Below are 20,604 nucleotides of genomic sequence, written 5' to 3' on the forward strand. Positions count from 1 at the left end.
AATATTTTCTTTTTGTTTTGTATTTAAATAACTCCGTTTGTTTCTTTCCATTTGAGTTTTGTTTCCGTCTGCTGGTTTAAGTATGTTCACTTTTTAGAAATGTAATTGTATGAAGATCAAATGTTTACCTGGAAATAAAATAAATCACTTTGGCACGATTCCTGTGTCGATGCTTCTTTCAGTTACTCGGTGAGGAAAAGCTGGAGCCCGGCCAAACACTTGATTGCGGGCTGAACCCAACATAACAAGAAGGTTGTTATTTCCATCTGTGGTAATTTATATTTTTTTTGGGTTTGTCTCAGCTCCTCTGCCTCGCACTCTTGCAGAGGTTTATAATTTCATCCAATTTGTGGTTTAATCTGATCTATTCAGTTCAACTTTATAGCGCCAAATCACAACAGCACTGCTCTCAAGACACTTTGAGCAGCCAACCTCGACACGATTCACTTAACCGCCCCTCGAATACATCACGCAGAGATCACAGCAGTGAAACAAGCTGGATTTTGGGAATCTGATGAGTACACCTAAAGTGCATCTGTGACGACAGACGTGACACACTGATTAAATCAGAAGCATGATGCAGGTGGTCCCAAACTGTAGACAGGCTTAAACTCATCAGCTTTAAAAAATATTAACAAGATGAATATGGAATTTACGAGAAATGTACAATGCCTTTTTCCTCTGAGGGCTTTGGCTGCCAGACTTAGGATCAGTTGATTAGTTTTGTGTTCAATTGTATTATTCTGTTTTTGTTTTTACATGTACGGATTTAATTTCCTGCTAATTTCTTTCCCTTTTTTGTACTGCTGGGATTCTTCTGGTGGTCCCCGCTGACGTAGCAGCGTCCATATTATTTGCTTTTTGTAACCACGGACTGAAAATGCTTCCCAGATGTGCTGCTCCTCCGCGAGGAGGAGGGCGGATCGTATTTGTTTGTGCTGAAACTTGAGTCTCTAGTCACAGTAATCATAGTCATAGTGGGTCATTGGCTGTGACACTGTGACAGCATGTAGCTCACTAACTGTAATGTTGTGCTTTTACGTTTAAGCTGACTAATTTGTCCTCAGATTTGACTCATCGAGAGTTGAGCTGCTTTTTACTGCTTGTCCATTTCTCTAATTGCAGCATCACTGATAAAAGGAAGGAAACGTCCTGACAGGACTTCCTGTACACGTTAGTGTTCTCTCGGTGTTTCTCAGGACTTCATAACAAACAAGCTTAATGCAAACAGTTTGATTGCACTCAGTGCGGTCACTGCTCTGTAATCGTGACTCAATAGAGGACTTTTTTTTTTTGGTCGGTATCAAAAAAGGGGAAGTTGGTATCATTCGAGATAACTTGACTCGGGTATTCAATAATTTTATCTGAGTCTTTTAAGAGTGAGTCAGTGCAGATGATCATCTTATTCACTCTTCTTCTCATGACCTGGTTTAAGTGTTTCTGGCTCAGCATCAACTGTTTTAGCACACGTCAGGAAGTGATTTGCCAGAAGTGTTACAAGCACGAAAAGTCATGCCAGGTCACAGCTGTCGGCCTCCGGATAGGCTTAGATTACAATCTTATCTCTGCACACTGAAACGTTTAGGACTAATACGCTGTTATTAGTAATATTCTGTTATTTTACCCCGAGTTTAAAATAGTTATAGGCAGGAAACGTAAACGTGGTTTGGGAGACCACACGGAGGTCACTCTGAAGTATGTTACCCTAGAAAGTGTTGTGGTTTTGTCCTGCAAAATGAGCTCAAAGCAGAGTAAACACACAGCTGGCTGCAGGGTTGAGTCGACGCCCGGATCTCTTTGAAGAGAAGGCTTCGTCATCGCGTATCAACTCGTGCAGAATGCGCTCGTTAAGTGGGCAGCAAGCACAGGCGAAACGTTCTCCTGCCAAACAAGCCACGCTCATTGTTAACTGTTGTTTTATTAGCCGTGAATCAGAGTGAATCAGACGAGCTCTCGGAGAGAAACCACCACCAGCACCCGCCCCCTCTACTCAGTCCCACATTCCTCCAGGCTCGACTCCCATATCTGATTTACAGCAGAGCTTAAAGTCACATTTCCCCCCCTTTTTACAGTGAGATTTACACATCTGACATTAAATATTTGTGGGAGTTTGTCTAGCAGAGAGTCATATTTATGCTTCTCTTGTCTTCGTCCTGCAGTTTGCTGCTTCAGCTACTATGATAGTTTGGACAAAAGCGAGAGGGTTGCCGGTTTGGTGTGGAGGTCCTGAGGTCAGAGTCCTGACCTCAACTCCATCAAACACCTTTGCCAGAGCCGGTATCACAGAACATCAGTGTTTGATCTCAACAGAATAAACGCCTTCCAGCTCCTTTCATGGCCACTTGAGGCCGACTCCCATGTTAAAATGGTTTAAAGCAGAAATAAGCACGTTTAGGTTTGCTTCTATGGATATCTTCCCCTTTCATAACAAAAATCCAGAGGGTGAACTGCTCACTTACCCCTCCGTTTTTGTTTTTGAGTCCTGCTCTGCTTGTACGTGTAAACCTGCAATCAGCCAATCGCACGCATATCGCATGTAGACACGGTCAAGACAACTTGCTGAAGTTCAAACTGAGGATCTGAATGGGGAAGAGTGCTTGCTGCCAAACGTTGTGGCCTAAATATTTCAGAAACTGCTGATCTGCTGCAATTTTCCCACACAACCATCCCCGAGTTTACAGAAATTGGTCTGAAAGTGGAAAATGTCCAGCGTGTGGGAGGTCTATGGGGAGAAAAAGCCTCGCTGATGTCAGAAGCCGGTGGAGAATGGCCTGGCTTCTTCGAGCTGATAGGAAGGAGGCAGAAACTCAAATAACGACTCATTACAGTCAGTGTATGCAGAAGAGCATCTCTGAATGCACACATCAGACCTTGAAGCTGATGGGCTACAGCAGCAGGAGGCCCCACGAGCATCACTCCTGTCAGCTAAGAGCAGGAAACTGAGGCTACAGTTCCCACAGGCTCACTCTAATGAGACAACAGCATAATATACATTGTATGAACAGTTTAGGATGCTGCTGGTTTAATGGTGAGCATCATTTAAACCCCTCAGCTTACTGACCGCAGTGTACCTGTCTTCCGATTGCTACTGCAGCATCCTGAACCTCAGATCGTTCGCTGTACTTGAATGGCCTCCAGTCGCCTGATCTCAGTCCAGCAGAGCACCTCTGGGAGGTGATGGAACCCGAGGAAGGCTTCCAAGAATTAGGGAAGTTCAGAAGGGAAGAGGGGGTCCAGCATGGATGTTTGTGTTTTCTGTGCTGCAGTAAGACGTCACTTGAGCCTTTTATTGATTCACAGTGAAAGTTCTTGTTTCTCCAAAGAAAAGTGAGCAGCATTTCAGTTAACAGAAGACATAAAAAAAAAAAAAAATGTCTGGATGCCAAACAGGAAACTCAGACGATAAAGTCTGAGTCCTCGCAGCTGCCTCTCAGACCTGCTTCCTTTAGCCGCTCATTAGAGACCAGTAAAGACACTGTTTGCTGGGGAAGAACAATAGAAGGCTGCTCGGTCAGTTAATTAAATGTTACACAAGGAAAACAAATCCAATGTAACGGATGTAATTTCCCTCTCATGTTTTGGACCACACCAATGAATTACACAGTCAGCTGATGCAACATGATCACACTGTCGAAATAAAGTGCACTTTATTCATTGCAACAGAAAGCGCTTCATGGGAATTCAAGTTTTTACATCTGATCATACGCAACTGATTACAATTAAAGAGGACCGTTATCATGTGAAATCATACGCTGTAGTTTTGGATTAATGACTACTTTGCAGTTCAACATATGAAACCTTCACAACTCTTCCTAGAAAAAATATCAGTGCAGTTTAAGAGAAAACAAACAAAACAGTAATTTCTCCTCAAGGCTCCATTACATCCACCCATTCCCCACCTCTGTGGGACTGAACGAACAATGGAGCTTAAAAAGGTTTAAAGCTGAACCACAGTAACACACAGAGGCCACGTAACGGACGTACCTTCAAGTACAGTGCAAAGTAATGTAAAAAAAACACTTTGTAGAAGGCACAAAATGGCTGCGAAGGCACTGTAGGGACTGCATGAAAGTCAAAAATCCAAAAAAGAAGGAAAAAAATACAGTTTCCCATTGATCTCTCAGTATCAACTGGAACTTTGTTTAATTTAAAAGAAAAAAAAGGCACAACAATCACAAACCAACAGGTAAAAAACATTTGAGGCTGCGTTTGCGTGCAGCTATTAGTGAAACCTCACCAGTCGCTCTGTTTTTGGTCTCAGCTGTTCATTTGGCTATTTTTACAAGCTGGTCTCCAAAGAAGAATTTAAATAAGAACAATTAAGGATGCAGACGAACGCTGTCTCGTGGTTGGTTCAAAAAGTTTTGAGTCCAGCATTTAAATAAAATAAAGGGTAGCACATCGTTAAAATTTTGAATAACGGCATTACAAAACCACTCGAATCAACGTTTCACACCACTTAGAAACATGTTGGGATTAGTAACAGGTTTACAGACTGGCTGTTGTCACTCGCAGTTAGATTCTTCTACCTCTTTCTGATATTTTGGAGGTTATTTTGTTTTTCTTTCAGGCTGCTGGACTCAGAGTTCCTCCCTAAACCTATCATTTTGCTCACCAGGACATAGAAATTACACAACTGATCAAATTTGATTAAAAACAGTTTAAAACTTTGCAGACTTTCCCTAAAATATACTTTCAAAAATCTTTTTAACTGGAAGTGAAACATTGCCGGCATATTTGCTGCTGAAGAATTCTCCCATACATTTCCTGACTGTCTCCTAAAATGCCTCCAGCTCTTTTCTCACATGCAGTCTGCTTGAGATGAGTTTTCACTGCTGAATACACTCAGGCTAGTTAGGCTGAGAGCTGCCCGAGCTCCTGCCCATTGTTCTTTTACTGGAGCTGCAGCTGTTTTCACATTCATTATGAAGTTACAGATTCTTTTGTTTGTTGTGTTTTTACTGCTGAGTAAGCAACAGGCGTTTGCCGTCTCACACAAATCTCCATCAGGTAAGTAATAGGAAAGTTGATCACTTCTATTTGTTGGTGATCAGGTATTGTATTAGTATACACCATCAGTCAACGGTCTGATTTACTGTGTTACACAGCAGCCGTCTTTGATTCTGCATGGCCACACGGACATGAACCTAACAGGGCGTATTAGGGCCACTAAAATTTGTTGAAAAAAAGTCAAATTTACAAGAAAACGTACCAAATTTAAGAGAATAAATTTTTTACTTTACAAAAAAGAAAGTCTACAAGCAAATTTGTGCACAAAGACTGGAAAAAGTGGCAAACTGTCTTATAAATGTTCACCTCTGAAGCTTGAGTTTCCCCAATGCTGTAAAAAATGTTAAAAGTACTCTGACATTATGCCTGTGCAATTTTAACAATGCAGGGTGGCCCATGATTTAGAGACCTTTGACATATAATTAGGATTTTCTTTCTTATTATGTTCAGACTAGTTGCTTAGTTTTGCTTTGCTCCTGTTTAATTACGTCCTAAATGAGTCCCAGCAACATTCAGATCTCTTTATATCACAGTGGAGCTGCAAGCTCAGTTCTGTGCAGGTATCAGGACAAGTGACCCTTTGACATGGACACTTTTTCACATTATCTTATAAAAAATACTGATTAGAGCTGCTTGTAGAGGCACAGAGTGTGTGAGTGTCCCCAACAAGCTACAAACTGAACACATTACCATTCACGAAAAAGATAACTGCCTAATCATTTTCATGCAGTCCCTTAAACACTCATTAAATAAATACTGTAAAACAATATCTTATAAAAGTGCTTTACACGCGTTACACAGGAGGAAAACTGCAGCAGCAGTTAATTTAGAACGAACCCCACCACCAGAAAACAGCCAAGAAAAAAAAAAATCAGACTTTTCCACAGCAGCTGTGCAGCTGTTGGTCTCGTGTCATTAAAGATACTCTCAGCTGGTGGAGCCTCGGTCTGCACAACATCTTTACCGGCTTTGAAGCGTAAACTTTTCCACAGAGCCGAGCGTCGGCGAGTCACTCGCTTTTAAAAAGTAAAACTACACCCTGGATGTCTCTGCTTTGGTACAAGTCGATACTCCTGATGAGGATTTCATGCGAGTCTGTGAACACGAGGCTTCGCTGGGGGCGGAGGAGGCGCGAAAGGCTTTATTCTGGTTGCCGGCGAAGGGCTGGGCTTGACCGGAGGTACGGGAGGAGGGGTTGGTTTCACTGCTTTGTTCTGAAAAACAAAAAATGATTCTTAGGTGAATTTATGAAAGCAAATTAGCAACTTCTGCACCTCAACACTGCTTCCTGTCATCGGGGTGGATGCTCATGTTAAACTAAAGTTTCAAATAATGATGGCTCTGCATGATGTCATGGAGATCCCTTATATTGTCACGTATTCCAACTCTGTTTTTAAAGAGGCACCCAATCGGTTTGTTTGAGACAGCTGATGAGCTCTAGCTTCACGAAGGCCCAGTGTGACATGCATAAGGATTATTTTGAGTTGTGAATCATGCAAAGCTACTCGAGTAAGTCCAAAAATAAAAAACGTAGAGCTGGAAAATGTTTGGGCAGACCAGTTGATCCCTATTGATCCCCAGAAAGAACATCTAAATATGAATGAATCAATGAAAATAAATAAAACGAGTGACCTTTATATGACGTCCTGGGGAAAAGTGTTTAAAATTCTCTGCCTTGGCGCTCACCTGTGTTTTATTCAGAGTTGGTAAAGGTTTAGATGGAGGTAGAGGTTTCATCTGTGGTGAAAAGGAAGAAGACTGTTATTTAACTGGGATTTAGAGCAGATGCTGACACTTTACAGGCTCCTAATGAACATTAAAGTCCAAGTTTGATCACATGGAAACCAAAAATCAACAATGACATTATTTCATAAAGCCACAGAGCTACACTGATGTTTATCAGTCCTCTGTGACTGGCTGTTCCAGTAAAGTCTGCAAAAATCAACAATCCTAAGCTGTTTTCATTAAACAGCTCAACACTGTAGACTAAACTACATCCAAAAAAGCTGAGTTTAAAGCTGGGCTCAGTCTACACGATACCAGCAAAGAAACAGCTGACAGTTTCTTCTGATTGGCTGCCCCTCATAAAGATAAGATTGAGTGAGGTAATGAGTCACACAAAAAAAATGAAGCCTGAGCTTTTAGCTTGTAACCACGGTGATCTCATTATAATATTACACAGGGCAGAAAGTAAGGAAAAAAGATGGCAGGTCTCCTTTATGCATGTTATTTAACATAGTTTCATTTTTAAGCTTTAATAGACGCTCAAGTTGCTGCGATCTTCATTTTGCATTATGTCTTTAAAAACAAAAGTCTTACCGGCTCAGTTTCCGACGTGACTGACGATGAAGACGGTTTCAGCGGTGGCTGGAAAACAAAAAGCGGTTTGTCAGCATTTCACAGTAAAACTGAGACCTGCGTACACCTGGCTGCTCGGCGTACCTGTGGGGCGGGTCTGCAGGGGGTCACTCGACCCATCAGAGGGGTGCAGGCCTGTTTTGCTGTGGTCTCCATGAAGGTGGGCTGACTGATCTGAGGTCTTTCTTTACCACTTCCTTCTTGGAACGACGGGTTCAGCTTCCCTTCAGCTGAATGCACTTTCCTGTGAAGACAACATTTATTTATTTAGCCGGGAAGAAGAAGGAAAAGATGAAGAGTCCAGACCGCAGAGGGGGAAAACTACCTTGTAGCGATGTAGCGCTCCATGTCGTCCTTCTTACAGCACATCAGCCCAGCAATCAGCAGAGTGACGACCAGCAGGATGGAGACTGCTGCGCACACACCGGCTATCAGCCCAACCTGATCTGCAGGCAGAGGAAACGTAAAACTGCACTTAAGTACTGATGCGTCCTTTTTTGCACTCTTTATGTCTAAGTGCAATTAAATTCTGAACAGCATTGCCTTCAGAACTGCGTTAGTCCTTCATGGCATAGATTCAACAAGGTGCTGGAAACGTCCCTCAGAGACTTTGGCTCATATTGACTCTCTCCGTTAGCCACAGAGCTCCTGGAGTCATTGAGTCAGATGATGAAATCTGGTCATCTTCTGAGCAATAAAACTGGGTCACGTTTTCATTTTGTTCAGTTTAATTTAAGCTCTAACAAAGGGTCTTAAAGTTCTGCTAGAGCTCTCGTTAAAAGCAAAAACCAGACCCGATTTATATTTGTCCGATCTTCCCTTCAAGGTCGGCTCCTTGTGCACTCTGGACCAACTTCTCCAGCTACTTTGGGCTGCTCCCTTCCTCACCAGTGGGTATCTGGTGTGGTTTTACACCAGATGCTGTTCCAGATAGATTCCCAAAGGCATCCGTTTCTGCTCCCGGGGTCAAACCATGGATCTTTCGCTAGTTAGGTGACTGCACCAAACCACTGCACTATGTTGTGTGTCTTTGCCCCGTCTAAGTCCTGATCTCTCCACTTGAACTCGAGCTTTTCTTTGGCTCGTTCAGTAAGTAAATATTTAGTCTGGGTTTCATGTCGGTTGGTTTAATGGTTGAATGAGGATGCAGGAATCCTAATCCCCTCATTTCATTACTGCAGAACTTCATGTTGAACGACCACAGCGACCACACTTGGGTCACAGTTCTTGCTCTCTGAAAACAGCTGTTTGCTCCCAGCTCTCTGAGTAACAATGATCCTCGACACGAACAGTTTGTGGCCCAGGGTGAAATCACAAAAGAGCTCCTGAAAGTGGTCGGAGCAGGATTTCCACGGAGCGTTTTACAAACGGCAGCCACGCTGGAAGAAGCGATTGAAGATTATCTAAAAGCTAAATTTAAACCAGTCGCGGTTTTTGCTTTTTCTTTGGCCTCAGGAGCAAAATTTTCTGATCACGGCTTTTAAGTAACAAATAAAAATGAAGATTTTAGTTTAAATTTTACAACTAAATCGTGAGGAAGCTCTTGAACTGTGGCTAAAAACTCAATACGAAGCATCTTTTTCCCGTTTTAACAACTTACCAGCTTCTGATTTTGCAGAACGATTAGACTATCAAATCTGAAAATGTTATTTTCTAAGAGCAACATGAAAATGTTATGTAAAAGGAATTTTCCACACAAACAACAAGAGCAGTGTTCAGAGGAAGTTATGTCATCCTCTTATTTTCTTAATTAGCTTTAGTTTCACTAAATTTTTTGTTTTGTTCAGAGGAAAGTGTGTTTTAGAGTCTCTTCTTCCCCTTTTCTTTGGTACTATGTGGACAGAAAGTTGCACAATCATGAGGCGCAACTCAAGTTCAAGCTTCATGTGCAGAATGTAAATACATTCTGCACATGAAGCAGAGACAACCAAGTCTTCTACAAAAGAGTGTTGAAACTAAATTAGAGCAAACGGGGTCAGTGCTGGGAGGCTCTCATAATGAATCACTCATGTTTCTTATTCACTGGAAAAATGATTCAACAAGCAGCTGTGACCTGTTTTCATCTGAAAGTCTCATTGAGCCTGTAGATTACAACAGCAGATGAACATCTCTAAACGTCGTGCTTCATAGTTTATCGTGAACGTTAAATGCACCGCAGCGTCTGTACCTTGAGGTAAATCCGCGTACTGGACGTTGCATTTGGGAGGAGCCCAGCCGGGATTACAGTGGCACTCGTTCCTGTGATTACACACCTGCGGATAAAAAGCAGTTAAATGATTAAAAACACGAGTCGTGGAAGTGGAGCTCATGTTCAACGCGACTGGTTTGGATCGTGTTTGAAAGGCGTTTGCAGTTTTTTATCTGATCGTTTCTTCGTTTTATTCAGTCAGTGTTTAAAGTCATTTATAGTTTCTTCCCCCGTCGTTAGGAGGCTGTTACATTCCTTGAGACTAGCTGCATTTGTCCAGTTTTAGTCTGCTGTGATGGCTAAAACAACATAAACAGTGCATTCCTCATCTCTTTTCTCATACCTAGCACCACTTTTAGTTTGACTTATTTGGTAATAACAGCTCTTTCTTTCTCTCTCGCTGCTTTTTCATCTCTTTTTTAATAATTTTTGGCTCTGAAGCTGCTATTGTTCCTGCCCCGTCTGCTCTCTGCTGTTTCTTCTACATCCCTCATTAAAACATCTAAGTTTATGGCTGCCTGTATGTCGCCTGACAGACTAAACTCAGGGCAAACATGGAGCTCGGGTTCAGTTTAACACCAGATGTTGTTTCAGGTGAGGGGATGAGGTGAAGGTTCATGTTTAATGGTGTGAAAATTACGGTTAGTTCTCTGATTTTGAACTTACTCCGTTGTTGTTGCACTTCTTTGCACAGTCCTCCCTCTTCCCGTAGGCTGACACATCCACACATCTGTTATTGAGGCAAACCTGAGCACAAACGTTTGATTCTGAGTAAAACGGCCAAAATATTCAAAGAAAATTAATCGTCCTGCAATGTGTCTCCCTGTGACAGTTTTACCTTATCCGGCGCACATTTCGTGCCACTCGGCACCATGTCCAGGTTTCTCCTCTTATCGTCGTCCACGGCGAGTTTGCACTCTTTGCCGTACATTGTGTTGTAGCTTGCCCGTTTCCCTGTGATAGACTCGCCTCCTTCCTCACAAAACATCGATCCACACTTAACATCCCTACACAAAACAAAAGCATTAATCCAGAGCTTTGTGGTGCTTCTTCATCACTCTGAATTCAGGGTGAATGACAGATGGTGACACGTACTGTGGAGCACAACGAATGAAGCCGAATTTGTTCTTCCCACAGTTAGCGCCTTCCTCGCCACGCTGGTTCAGGTTGAAACATAAATCTGGTGCCACCTGGGCCCCTGGAAGAAGGCACAGAAGGAAAGCTTCATGTTAATCTGTCATTTATTGTCGGTCTGAGACTCTACATCCTTGCGTTTGCTATACTAATGCACCTCCGAGCACATGGGTTCAGCAGCGTTTTTAAATTCTAAGCGTCCAGAGATGCCAGAGTGGGATCGATGTCAGAGTTAAATATAACTAAAGTGACGAGGCGCCTTAACTGCACGCTGCTGAACTCATCAAAATGGCCAGAAAAGTACTGATCTAATGTGTTAGTCTTGCCTTTTATCAATGGACTGTATTTACAAACCTCTTATGAGACTTTCTTTGCAATCGCTTACATAACAAAATGTATTAAATATTTAGTTGGACAGATATCTTAAAGTTATTTCCACCACATGACAGTAAAATCTAAATGTTTGTAGACCAATGGCTAAAAGCTCCTTGAGGCTTATCTCATCTACTCAAAACAGTGCTGATTTATTCCTAAACGAACCAAGAAGTAACGCCGGAGGGTGGGGCGGGGGACAAGCTAAGGCCTGCAGTTCCCCTCATGGCCACTTGAGGCCCCAAAAGCCAGTCAGTTCCCAAAGACTTCCCTTGTTAAAATGTCCAACTTTACTGGAGCATTTTTGCATGTTTCGGTGTAACAGCTGCAGGCTGGATGATTATTTTTAAATAACTCATTCATTAGGATGCTGTTAAGCCTCAGAGTCAGCGGTGTGGTGCTTTGGTTCACAGGCAGCCTGTTAGAGCTCACCTACGCTAACCCGAGCCACTGAGCTCAACCTGTTCTCTGTGTCTGTGCTGTTGGAGCCTTTCAGGACTTTTTTTAATGGAATCACAAGCTGTACAGTTTAAGCGTGCAGCTTGCTAACCACCAGGTGATAACCTCGTGCTCCATCCTCGTGTCTGGATATGGTCAGCGAGGCTTCAAAATGCACAGCCAAAAACCAAAGTCACATTTTTATATACAAACCCTGAGGTGCACCTTTCTAACTGAGCGTGCAGATATCAGCCAAGAAAGCAAAAGAGCCTCAAACTGGGACTTCCCAAACCAGCAGCTGATGTCTTCGATAGCAGCATGCTGAGCGTACCTGGTCCAAAAAGCCTCCAGCAGTGATGCTCCTGGGTGGGACACTGGCCGTTGTAGCAGTATCCCTGGACAGTGCCGCTGCCCTGGAGCGTTTTGTAGCAGGGCTTGCCGTTCATCTCGAAGCTGTCTTCAGGACAATCCGACGACAGTCCGGTGCAGAACTCGGGCAGGTCGCAGGTCCCGGCTGACTGCCTGCACACGCTCCCAGATGACTTCAACTGAACAAAAATAATATTTTAGTGTTTTGACCTTCTGTATGTACCAGATCTGGACAATAATTCGCTTGTAGGTTTTTGTAGCACTGTTCCAGGCCTTGAAACTGTCAGTTGAGGAAGGATGTGGTGAGTTATAAAAAACTGAAACAGCAGGGTGTTATCCTCCCTTTCCTGTTAGTGCTGAACAGCGGGTGTAAGAGTAACCTTACATTTATTAGCCAGAGGCGGGGTGTGTCTTTAGGAAAGGTCCTGAACTTCACAGAGAATGGGGATTGTTATATCCCAACAGCTACAACAGAAAATCGGCATTCATTTCATTTACTGGACAGATTGTCAAAAAATTCTGAAATATTCATAATCCTGAGTATTAATCTTGATCTATTTTAGTGACGCGCTGACTTTCCTGCAAATTTTCAGTAAAATATCTCAGCAGTTACCAGAAGGCGAGCCTCTGATCGTCCTCCAAGGCCTTCATGAAGATATCTTTTGAAATATTTTTGCAAAACATGGCATACTTTGACAGTGCCTGACTTTTTTTTTAAAAATATAGCACATCAATATTTCTCAGTTATATAAAAAAGATATTTCAGTATCTACTCAATGTAGATAAGAGGATTAATGTTCCCAGGAGAAAAATCTTACTCATTACAACATCCAGAACCACCTACTGAGAAACTAGCTGCTGGTGTGTGCAATCGTTTTTGTGACACAGTGACGTTAATGACTGTTTTTCCATAAAACGTCCCCGGTGGGAGCCAGCTCAGCACAAAAGAGGTGTGCTGGGAGCTTCGTGGGTTTCTGTGGCTGAGCTGCTCCATGCACTGCATGTTTTACAGATTCTGGAAGTTCAAATCATTGACAACTTTCACTACCTCACTAAAGTTGGCAACTATCTGTGACACACGGCAGAGAAGCTGCACATATGGCTCGAATTATCATTATTTATTCTGGTGTGCTTTACAAAATGTGTCATTGCATTAGGCAGAGCAGGAGTTGAGAAAAACATAGCAGCTTCGTTCAGAATCCAGCTGATGTGTGCAGAGATTAGCAGCACACACACACACACACAGCTGTGTGTTGCATTGATATTTGGGATAAACTGTATACATAATGTTCTTAAAATTCTGGAGAAAGCCCGGGAAATTGCTGAGTGAAAAGCATCTCCCACAGCTTTATTTGGAAATTACTCTGAGGAGAAAAGAGAGTCTGGGGTTTGACGTTTTCAGCCAACACGTCGCTAAATTTGAGACTCGGATGTTTTTGTGAATGTGAGCTCTGTTAGTTATCAAATCACAGACCGGCTTCAGAGCCAGATTCCAAAAATGTGTCAGGGAATAATTTAAAACACATGCTGAACGTATTTTTGTCTCCAGAGAGTTTTAAACTTCATGGAGAACTCGATTAATCACAGCTGGACCTGTGATTAGTATTAATGTCCTCGCAGCACGCTGACGCTCTGAATCTACATTCAAATTTAGGTTGTTTTCTGCACCTTTGTTTAGATGCAACGTGCTTTGGAATGAGGCGTCTTATACTGTGTAGGTACGGATTAATATAAAGCCACATTAGAAGGGAGCAGAGCAGCTTCAGTACCTGACACTTCTCACAGCACTGTCCGTGAGCACACTGGGATCCTGCAGTCAACCGACAAGTCGAGGCATCGCAGCAGGGATTGTTGCATTCCTGCAAAAAACACAAAGACACACAACGTTTGTTTCTGTGCACACACTTGATCCTCAAACATGGCTGCAGCGATGAAGGCAGTGACCTCACCCAGGAATTCTCCCCCTTCTGATGAGGTGTGAGCACACTAGAAAGCTATTTTAAATTTGAACTCTTTAAGGCTGCAGCTCTGCACACGCTACCTGCCCTAACCTCAGACAGGAAACCACAGCAGTGGGATAAAATGGAAGAACCTAAATAGCATCTCCCTTCAGCAAAGGACATATTTAAACGTAGCTGGGGTTACCTCCACCGTGCCACAGTCGCACTCCTCTCCGGGCTCCATCATGCCGTTGCCGCAGCGGGGGCCCACGGCGATGATCCTGGAGGAGGTGGGCTTTTGCAGGCAGCTGGGCTGAGCTCGCTCCAGGAATTCAGCGAGCTGAGAAAGACTGCAGCTGCTGAACAACTCCGGGAACATTTGATTTCCTGCCCTGTGGGAGGAACAAGGAGATCTGGGCTCAGCTTAAGGTTCAGCGCACCCCTGCTCTGATTTTAACGGTTTACAAATGGGAAAATGTTTGCAGATGCAAAAAATTCTACATCTGCTCTGGTCTGCATTTTTACCTGAGCTTTTCTGCCATGACACAATCCTTCCCGCTGAAGGTGGAACCGCACGTGCAGTCTGGAGCGTCGTGGGAAAGGCCAAAGTTATGTCCCATCTCATGGGCGATAGTGGAGGCGAGGCCTATTGGGTTTTCATGGTGATCCTGAAGGAGAAAAAGGAATCAGTATCACCTCCATCGTCCATCCTGATGAACGAGAGTCAGACGCCATTACTCCCACCTGATTCACGCCTCCTGAGTTTCCGGTGCACATGGCGAACTTATTTGCCAGTCCGACTGTTTCTCCGTCAAAATCTCTCCAGCTGTTAAAGACAAAAACGCACCGTCAGGTCAAGCCGGCGGCATCACTGCAATTAAAACATCTGCACAAATGTCAATCCTCACGTCACAAACTGGGCGTTGTCGTGCTTCACCCTCAGCAGGAGGTCGTCCTGACGCCACGCCAGGAACTTGTCCAGCGTGGCTTCTGAACTGTGGCTGACGTCGATGAGGTCTTTGTTCGACCAAATCTCCAACCCCACCAGCAGGACGCGGATGTTCAGACGCCGATACAGCTGCGGGCGGAGGAGGAGACCGTCAGGAACAGATGTGCTAAGACACGTCAAACATCTTAAACAGCTGGACGCAAACTCACCTTATCGATGTGATTCACGACTCCGAGGATACGGGATTCAGTATTGCTTCCATATTTTTTATACTGCAGGAGAAAAGGAGGCGAATGTGTCAGATTTACTCAGCGATGAGGGTGAAGTTTTATTTAAAGTGAGACGTTATTACCTCAGCGTTGTCCACCACAACATACAGCTCGACAAACCTCTGAGGACCCGGCGTGGGATTCGATTTCTGAAAGGAAACACAAAAAAAACTGTGAAATACACGCCAACATGACACATCAACCTCATTATTTATTGATTATTTACTCACTTATGTGCTTTTACTACACATCTACACACATTAAAATGGAACAAGGGGACAATAAAAGAGGACCACTCCTCTGCAAATAAAAATGTGAGCGAATGAATTCAAGTCCTGCATTCCAAATATATTTACACAGAGGTTCTAACTGACTTCATCGGCGTGACCCCTTCTATTTGGAGAAATCTAACTATTAATGGTGTTTCTGCTACCCGGTGGAGCTCAGGCAGAGCTGAGCTGCTAGCTGACGGTGCAGAGACGGACCGTGTTTCCTTATCCGCAGAGCAGACTTTAAAGTAAGGTTTGCAAAGCTCTGTGCGAGAGAAGATCCTCGAGATGGGATGAACACACAGGATGAACATGTGTGTTCATCTGTTCTCGATATCAGGAGACGTCTGAACGATCATTTCTGTCCCAAGACGAACCCTGACTCATCGTATGTAACAGAACAGTGGCTGGAATTCACAAACACGCACACAAAAATCAAACTAAGTAAAGGAAAGGTCCCAGCTGACCTCCTCGGGGTCAAGTTTCGATTTTACAGCCAATCTGAACATTAGTATCATTCATGGGATGGATGTTTGATCTGCTTTCTTAAAATTCACTGAGGAAAACGTGCCTATCTTCTAGCTGTGGTTCCTTCAGTGTTATAAAAACTTTTGTATTATATGAAGGTGAAAGAAAACTACACTGGCACTAGAGCATACCCATGATCTGGACCTGAAGAGTCCAGCGACCTGAGGGCCCTGGTCCTGGTCGTAGAGTAGGGTGGTGTTGGATGAATAGCCACAGCTGGGCCTGCCGCTGATTTTCAGGTGCTCCTGTCTGTAAACGGCATGATCGCCATCGTCCGTCTGCCCCAGAGGCTCGATCAGGTAAACCTGCTGCCGGGCTCTCAGGAAGCCACTGCACATCGACATTAAAGAAATAACTTTATTCGTCTGCCAAGAACAGAAGAGATGTGACTTTGATCCTTATAAAAACATAAAAGCTTTCAAACAGACGTAATGGGTCGTTAAGGGGCATTAAGGGTGAAACGGCGGTACCCGGGCACAGAGCAGCAATGCGACGAGCAGAAAAACAACCAGGTTGCTAAATATGAAGCAAGGCGTTTCTCAAGAACCTGAGAAACTTTCTCTACAGATGATGTAAGTGATAAAACAGGAAGTCCTATGTTGTAAAAATATCTATCGCTGCTCTCTTACCTCATGCCAGAACAAATCCCCACGCTCACCGAGGAGTCATCCATGCCTTCGATGTGACCGTGATAGTAGCAATGATCCTAAAAACACGGATCGGTCAGTGAGGCCGGCTGGTACAGACATCGCTCACGCAGAGATTCTTTGTTTTTGCTTCCATAAAAATCACAATTAGAAGTCTAAAATGTTCGATTTTTATCATTTCTGGGGCAATAAAAAGTTTTTGAAACAGCTCCTTCTCCTTTAAAACAGGACTCGAGGCTATTTTACATAAATAAGTCAAATTTTTTAAACATTTTTTATGTTGCAAAAAGTGAAAAACATATCATTTGAGATTGAACAAACAAGATTTTACTTAATCATTTAAATAAAGTTAAAACGCACTTGTTTCGGTGATGTTGTCACCCGTTTGCCATCTTCAGTATAATGTGTTTCAGTGTAGTCTCTCCCAATAAGGTTCCTATAAAATTGAAATTCATTTTCATGTATTTATATATAATAACATATATATAATATTTGCATTTGCTGAGCAGAAATGAAACTCACCTGTTTTTTTCCAGAAGAATTGTGTGATTTCTCCCTTCGATGGCCAACTCGTACCGAACTGTATCAGGATAAAGCTGCAGAGAAACGTGCACAAGTCACAGGGCGGCGTTTAACCTCCTGAACATCTTTCACTTGTGGGAAAAAAGGCAAGGAAGGAAAATACCTGTGCAGGTAAAAGTCCTGCACCCAAACATGTGCTTCTGATTTATGATAACACATAGTTTGCACATTTTTAATCTGCAAAGCAGCTAGTGAAACTGCACTGATAAATTAGCTGTTATTAGGAAAACATGTTGAAATGCTGAGAACACAGAGGTTGGTTTTTCAGTCCCGGGTGTCGCTAATCTCATCCAAAATGACTTAAAAACACAAAATTAAAGGATGCTTACAATATGCATTAACACAATAAAGATCAGCTTGATGTCAGAGAACTATTGGAAGAATATTCCTATCTGACATGGAAAAACCAGCACAACGATACTCAGTAACGTATGCAGATTCCACTATTTTTAATAATGAATCACATGAGAAATATTTTAGAGAGAGCACCGGTGATGTGCAGCTGAGGCGTCAGTACCTGCGGGTGGTCCTGAAGGCTCCTCCTGTGTCTCTCCTGGAGTCTCTGAGGTCGGACCACCTCGTAACGCTCCACGTGAGACAACGTCCCCGAGCTGTGCACGATACAAACTACACACCACAAACACTGAGTCACTGTCTGTATATGATCATGAAGGAGTAGTGCAGATGCCAAGCAAATTTAGGCAAATTCAGCCCAAAAACAGACTGTCTGATGTAAAAAGAAGCATTCAAGAATACAGAGTCTGCAACATCTGCTCACATCTGACTGCATCAGTGCATGCATCTAGGTTTCACTCATTTGAGCTCTGTGGGAGTCACCCCATAACAAAATCTAGAGCATACAGGAGAAGACAATCATGGTGGCGGAAATGTTCGGGCGTGGAGTTGCTTTGCAGCTTTTAGTAAAATCTGCAACAGTGCTTATGTTTAATATGAGGCCATCAGTCCAAAAGTTAGAAATGACCCAGAAACGGACCCTTTAAATATTGCCTAACGTGCCCTTTTTTTTTTTTAAGTTTTCTCCAGTGAATATTCTGAAAACAGATCAAACATCCAGGTTTCTGTTTAGTGAAACTATGACTTTGGCTTCAGATTGTGACACTTGGACTGGGTGTAAAATTTATTTCAGAATCAGAATCCTTTATTGATCCCTAGGGGAAATTATTTTGGTTACAGTGCTCCAGTATAAACAGTAACATAGACAGACAATATATACAATATATGCATGATTTATATACATATAAGTCACTTATTGATAAATAGCTGAATAAGAAGAAGAGCGTGTAGCTAATGCAGTACAGTGTGTTAAGTGGATGAGTTGCACTTCTTCCAAATCAGAAATTTTTGATTTGACTGTTTTTTGTTTTAATGTAATTACACATACATGTGTAACTGGGGGCCAGACCTGATTGGTCTTTAAAAGTGTAAACTGCAGTGAGATCATTAAAAGCTGATGTTGTGATGCCAGCTTTACTGCAAACAAGTGAAAAAGTATAGAAAGCTAAAATAGTTTCCAGATCTAGACGAGCTCTTTGAATCCTAAAAACAAAAAATGCCACAGCTGTGACAGAAACTGTTGCATTAAATGTGGCATCCCTCAAGGATCGATTTTAGATCCTCTTCTATTGTCGTCTTTGCATTTCAGAAGCACAATATTTACGTTTAGTATCATCTACCTGCCTCACCTCACAGCGACTGATGGCAAAAAAACTTTTCTCAACTAAAAATTAGGCAAAACTGAAGTTATTTTATTTCCATTATTTGACTTAATTTCCAGGTCCTACGTATTTATATTTTTGGCTTAATCATTTTAAAATCTTATTTTATTTAATGATCATATTTTAAGAATTATTTAGATTTTCTTTTGCTTTGTGCTGATTTTTATCATGTTCTTCTGTGTGTTTTATTTTGAAGACCTCCCGGTATTTTAAACTGAATTCACTTGCTCTTTTTAAAAAGCATTTTTTCTTATGCCAGGATAATTATGTGATTTTTATAAAATTTCATATAAAATAATAATAATAATAATTTAACTAGAAATAATATCCCCTGTTGAACATTTTTAGAATATACTTGTTTTTACACTTAAAGAAAGGGAAACATTAGCGAGGGGTTTTTATTAATGCAGTTGTTTTACTAAACCTGCCTCAGCTTGATCAAATCGTTTTTCTTGGTCATGACTTTCTTACTAATAGATTTTAAATCTCAAATTTCTTCTTAAATAAAGGACAAACATATCTAAGACCACACGTGTCTACCTATCCATCACCTCAGATGATCTAATTGTTTCATGTTTCCTCCTCTGTACTGCTGAGAAGTTAGATGTATAATCAAATACTGTATTTTAAAGGCACATCAGATCTTTTAAGAGCGTTAATATTTATTAGTAAAGCAACATAACTTGTAAATAAAACAGTAAATTGGTTAAAGAAAAACAACATTTGCGTAAATAAAGAGGGAAATACTGTTATAAACTGAACCATATGTTTTCTTTTACAGGGACTTTAAACCCTTTTTAAACCACATAAACTTCTGCTCGCCTATTAATAGTTCGAAGCTTCTCTGCCAGACTTCATTCACTTTTCTGCTGATTTAGCGGCAGCCTGTTGCTCTTCGTAAAACTTTGTTGGAGTTAAAAGTCTTACCGCATGTGAGCCACAGTAAGAACAAGTCCTCTCCCATCATGATGCGCTCTGCTCGGGCCCAGCCGATCACCTCCCGTTACTCCGTCGTGAATCAGCCGCTTCCAGGCAGCGACTCCCCCGAGCTTCGTTCTTATCTCCGCCCCGCAGACTTACCGGATACCCAACGTTAAGCCAACTGTGGCTACACTTCCGGTGTAATAAAGCTTTAAAAAATAAAGTCAAATTTTATTTATGTGTCGCCAAATCGCAGTTGCCTCAGGTGGCTTTAAGGTGTAAGGTAAGAAATCCCCAGACAACTCCCTATGAGCAAGCACAGTGGGAACACCCAAAATATGTGTAGATGTAGAAATCATACATCGTACTGTAGTATGACACGTGGGAGTCATGTATACGTGGAAACAACAGCTTAAGATTTAAACTAAAAATGTTAATCTTATTATCATAAAAACTATGAGACCTTTAAGCTATGATTAATAACTTGGGTCAGCATAAACCGAATGATCAAAGCTTTTCAAAAAGTTCAGACACCAGTGAATTGAGATTATTTCCCTTACAGTCATTTCTGTCAACCCCAATATGGAAAATTCTCTAAATTTACAGTATATTCTCTGTATTCACAGACATTTCTGTTAATCCCCATGCAGTTAGGACTGTTTTAAAAGTATAATATCTATCTATATATATCTATATGTATATATATATATATATATGTATATATATATATATATATATATATATATATATATATATATATATATATATATATATATATATCTATATAATGTTTTGGTCCTGGTTTTCGCAAAGAAGGTTAAATTTTTTAACTAAACCTTAGAAAATCTTCAACAATCATAAATCTAAACATCACCTGATTTATTTTTATTTTAC

The 20,604-nt window shown here is 41.9% G+C and overlaps 1 protein-coding gene across 1 annotated transcript; it reads right to left on the reverse strand.

The window, feature by feature from the left end:
- Positions 1–3,622: 3,622 nt before the first annotated feature.
- On the reverse strand, positions 3,623–20,182 carry adam8b (ADAM metallopeptidase domain 8b). The gene is made up of 23 exons (XM_026178006.1): positions 19,717–20,182; positions 17,571–17,680; positions 16,994–17,067; positions 16,832–16,907; positions 16,454–16,530; positions 15,956–16,154; positions 15,111–15,176; positions 14,968–15,030; positions 14,718–14,887; positions 14,554–14,635; positions 14,335–14,477; positions 14,015–14,201; positions 13,639–13,728; positions 11,832–12,048; positions 10,652–10,754; positions 10,395–10,563; positions 10,223–10,303; positions 9,536–9,620; positions 7,694–7,814; positions 7,453–7,612; positions 7,330–7,377; positions 6,697–6,747; positions 3,623–6,224 (listed from the first exon to the last, which is right to left on the reverse strand). The coding sequence occupies exons 1-23, from the start codon at positions 19,754–19,756 to the stop codon at positions 6,096–6,098; spliced, it is 2,541 nt and encodes an 846-aa protein (XP_026033791.1). The 5' UTR covers positions 19,757–20,182; the 3' UTR covers positions 3,623–6,095.
- Positions 20,183–20,604: the final 422 nt, after the last annotated feature.

This window comes from Astatotilapia calliptera, chromosome 8 (genome assembly GCF_900246225.1).
Source record: "Astatotilapia calliptera chromosome 8, fAstCal1.2, whole genome shotgun sequence".
Classification (NCBI taxonomy): domain Eukaryota; kingdom Metazoa; phylum Chordata; class Actinopteri; order Cichliformes; family Cichlidae; genus Astatotilapia; species Astatotilapia calliptera.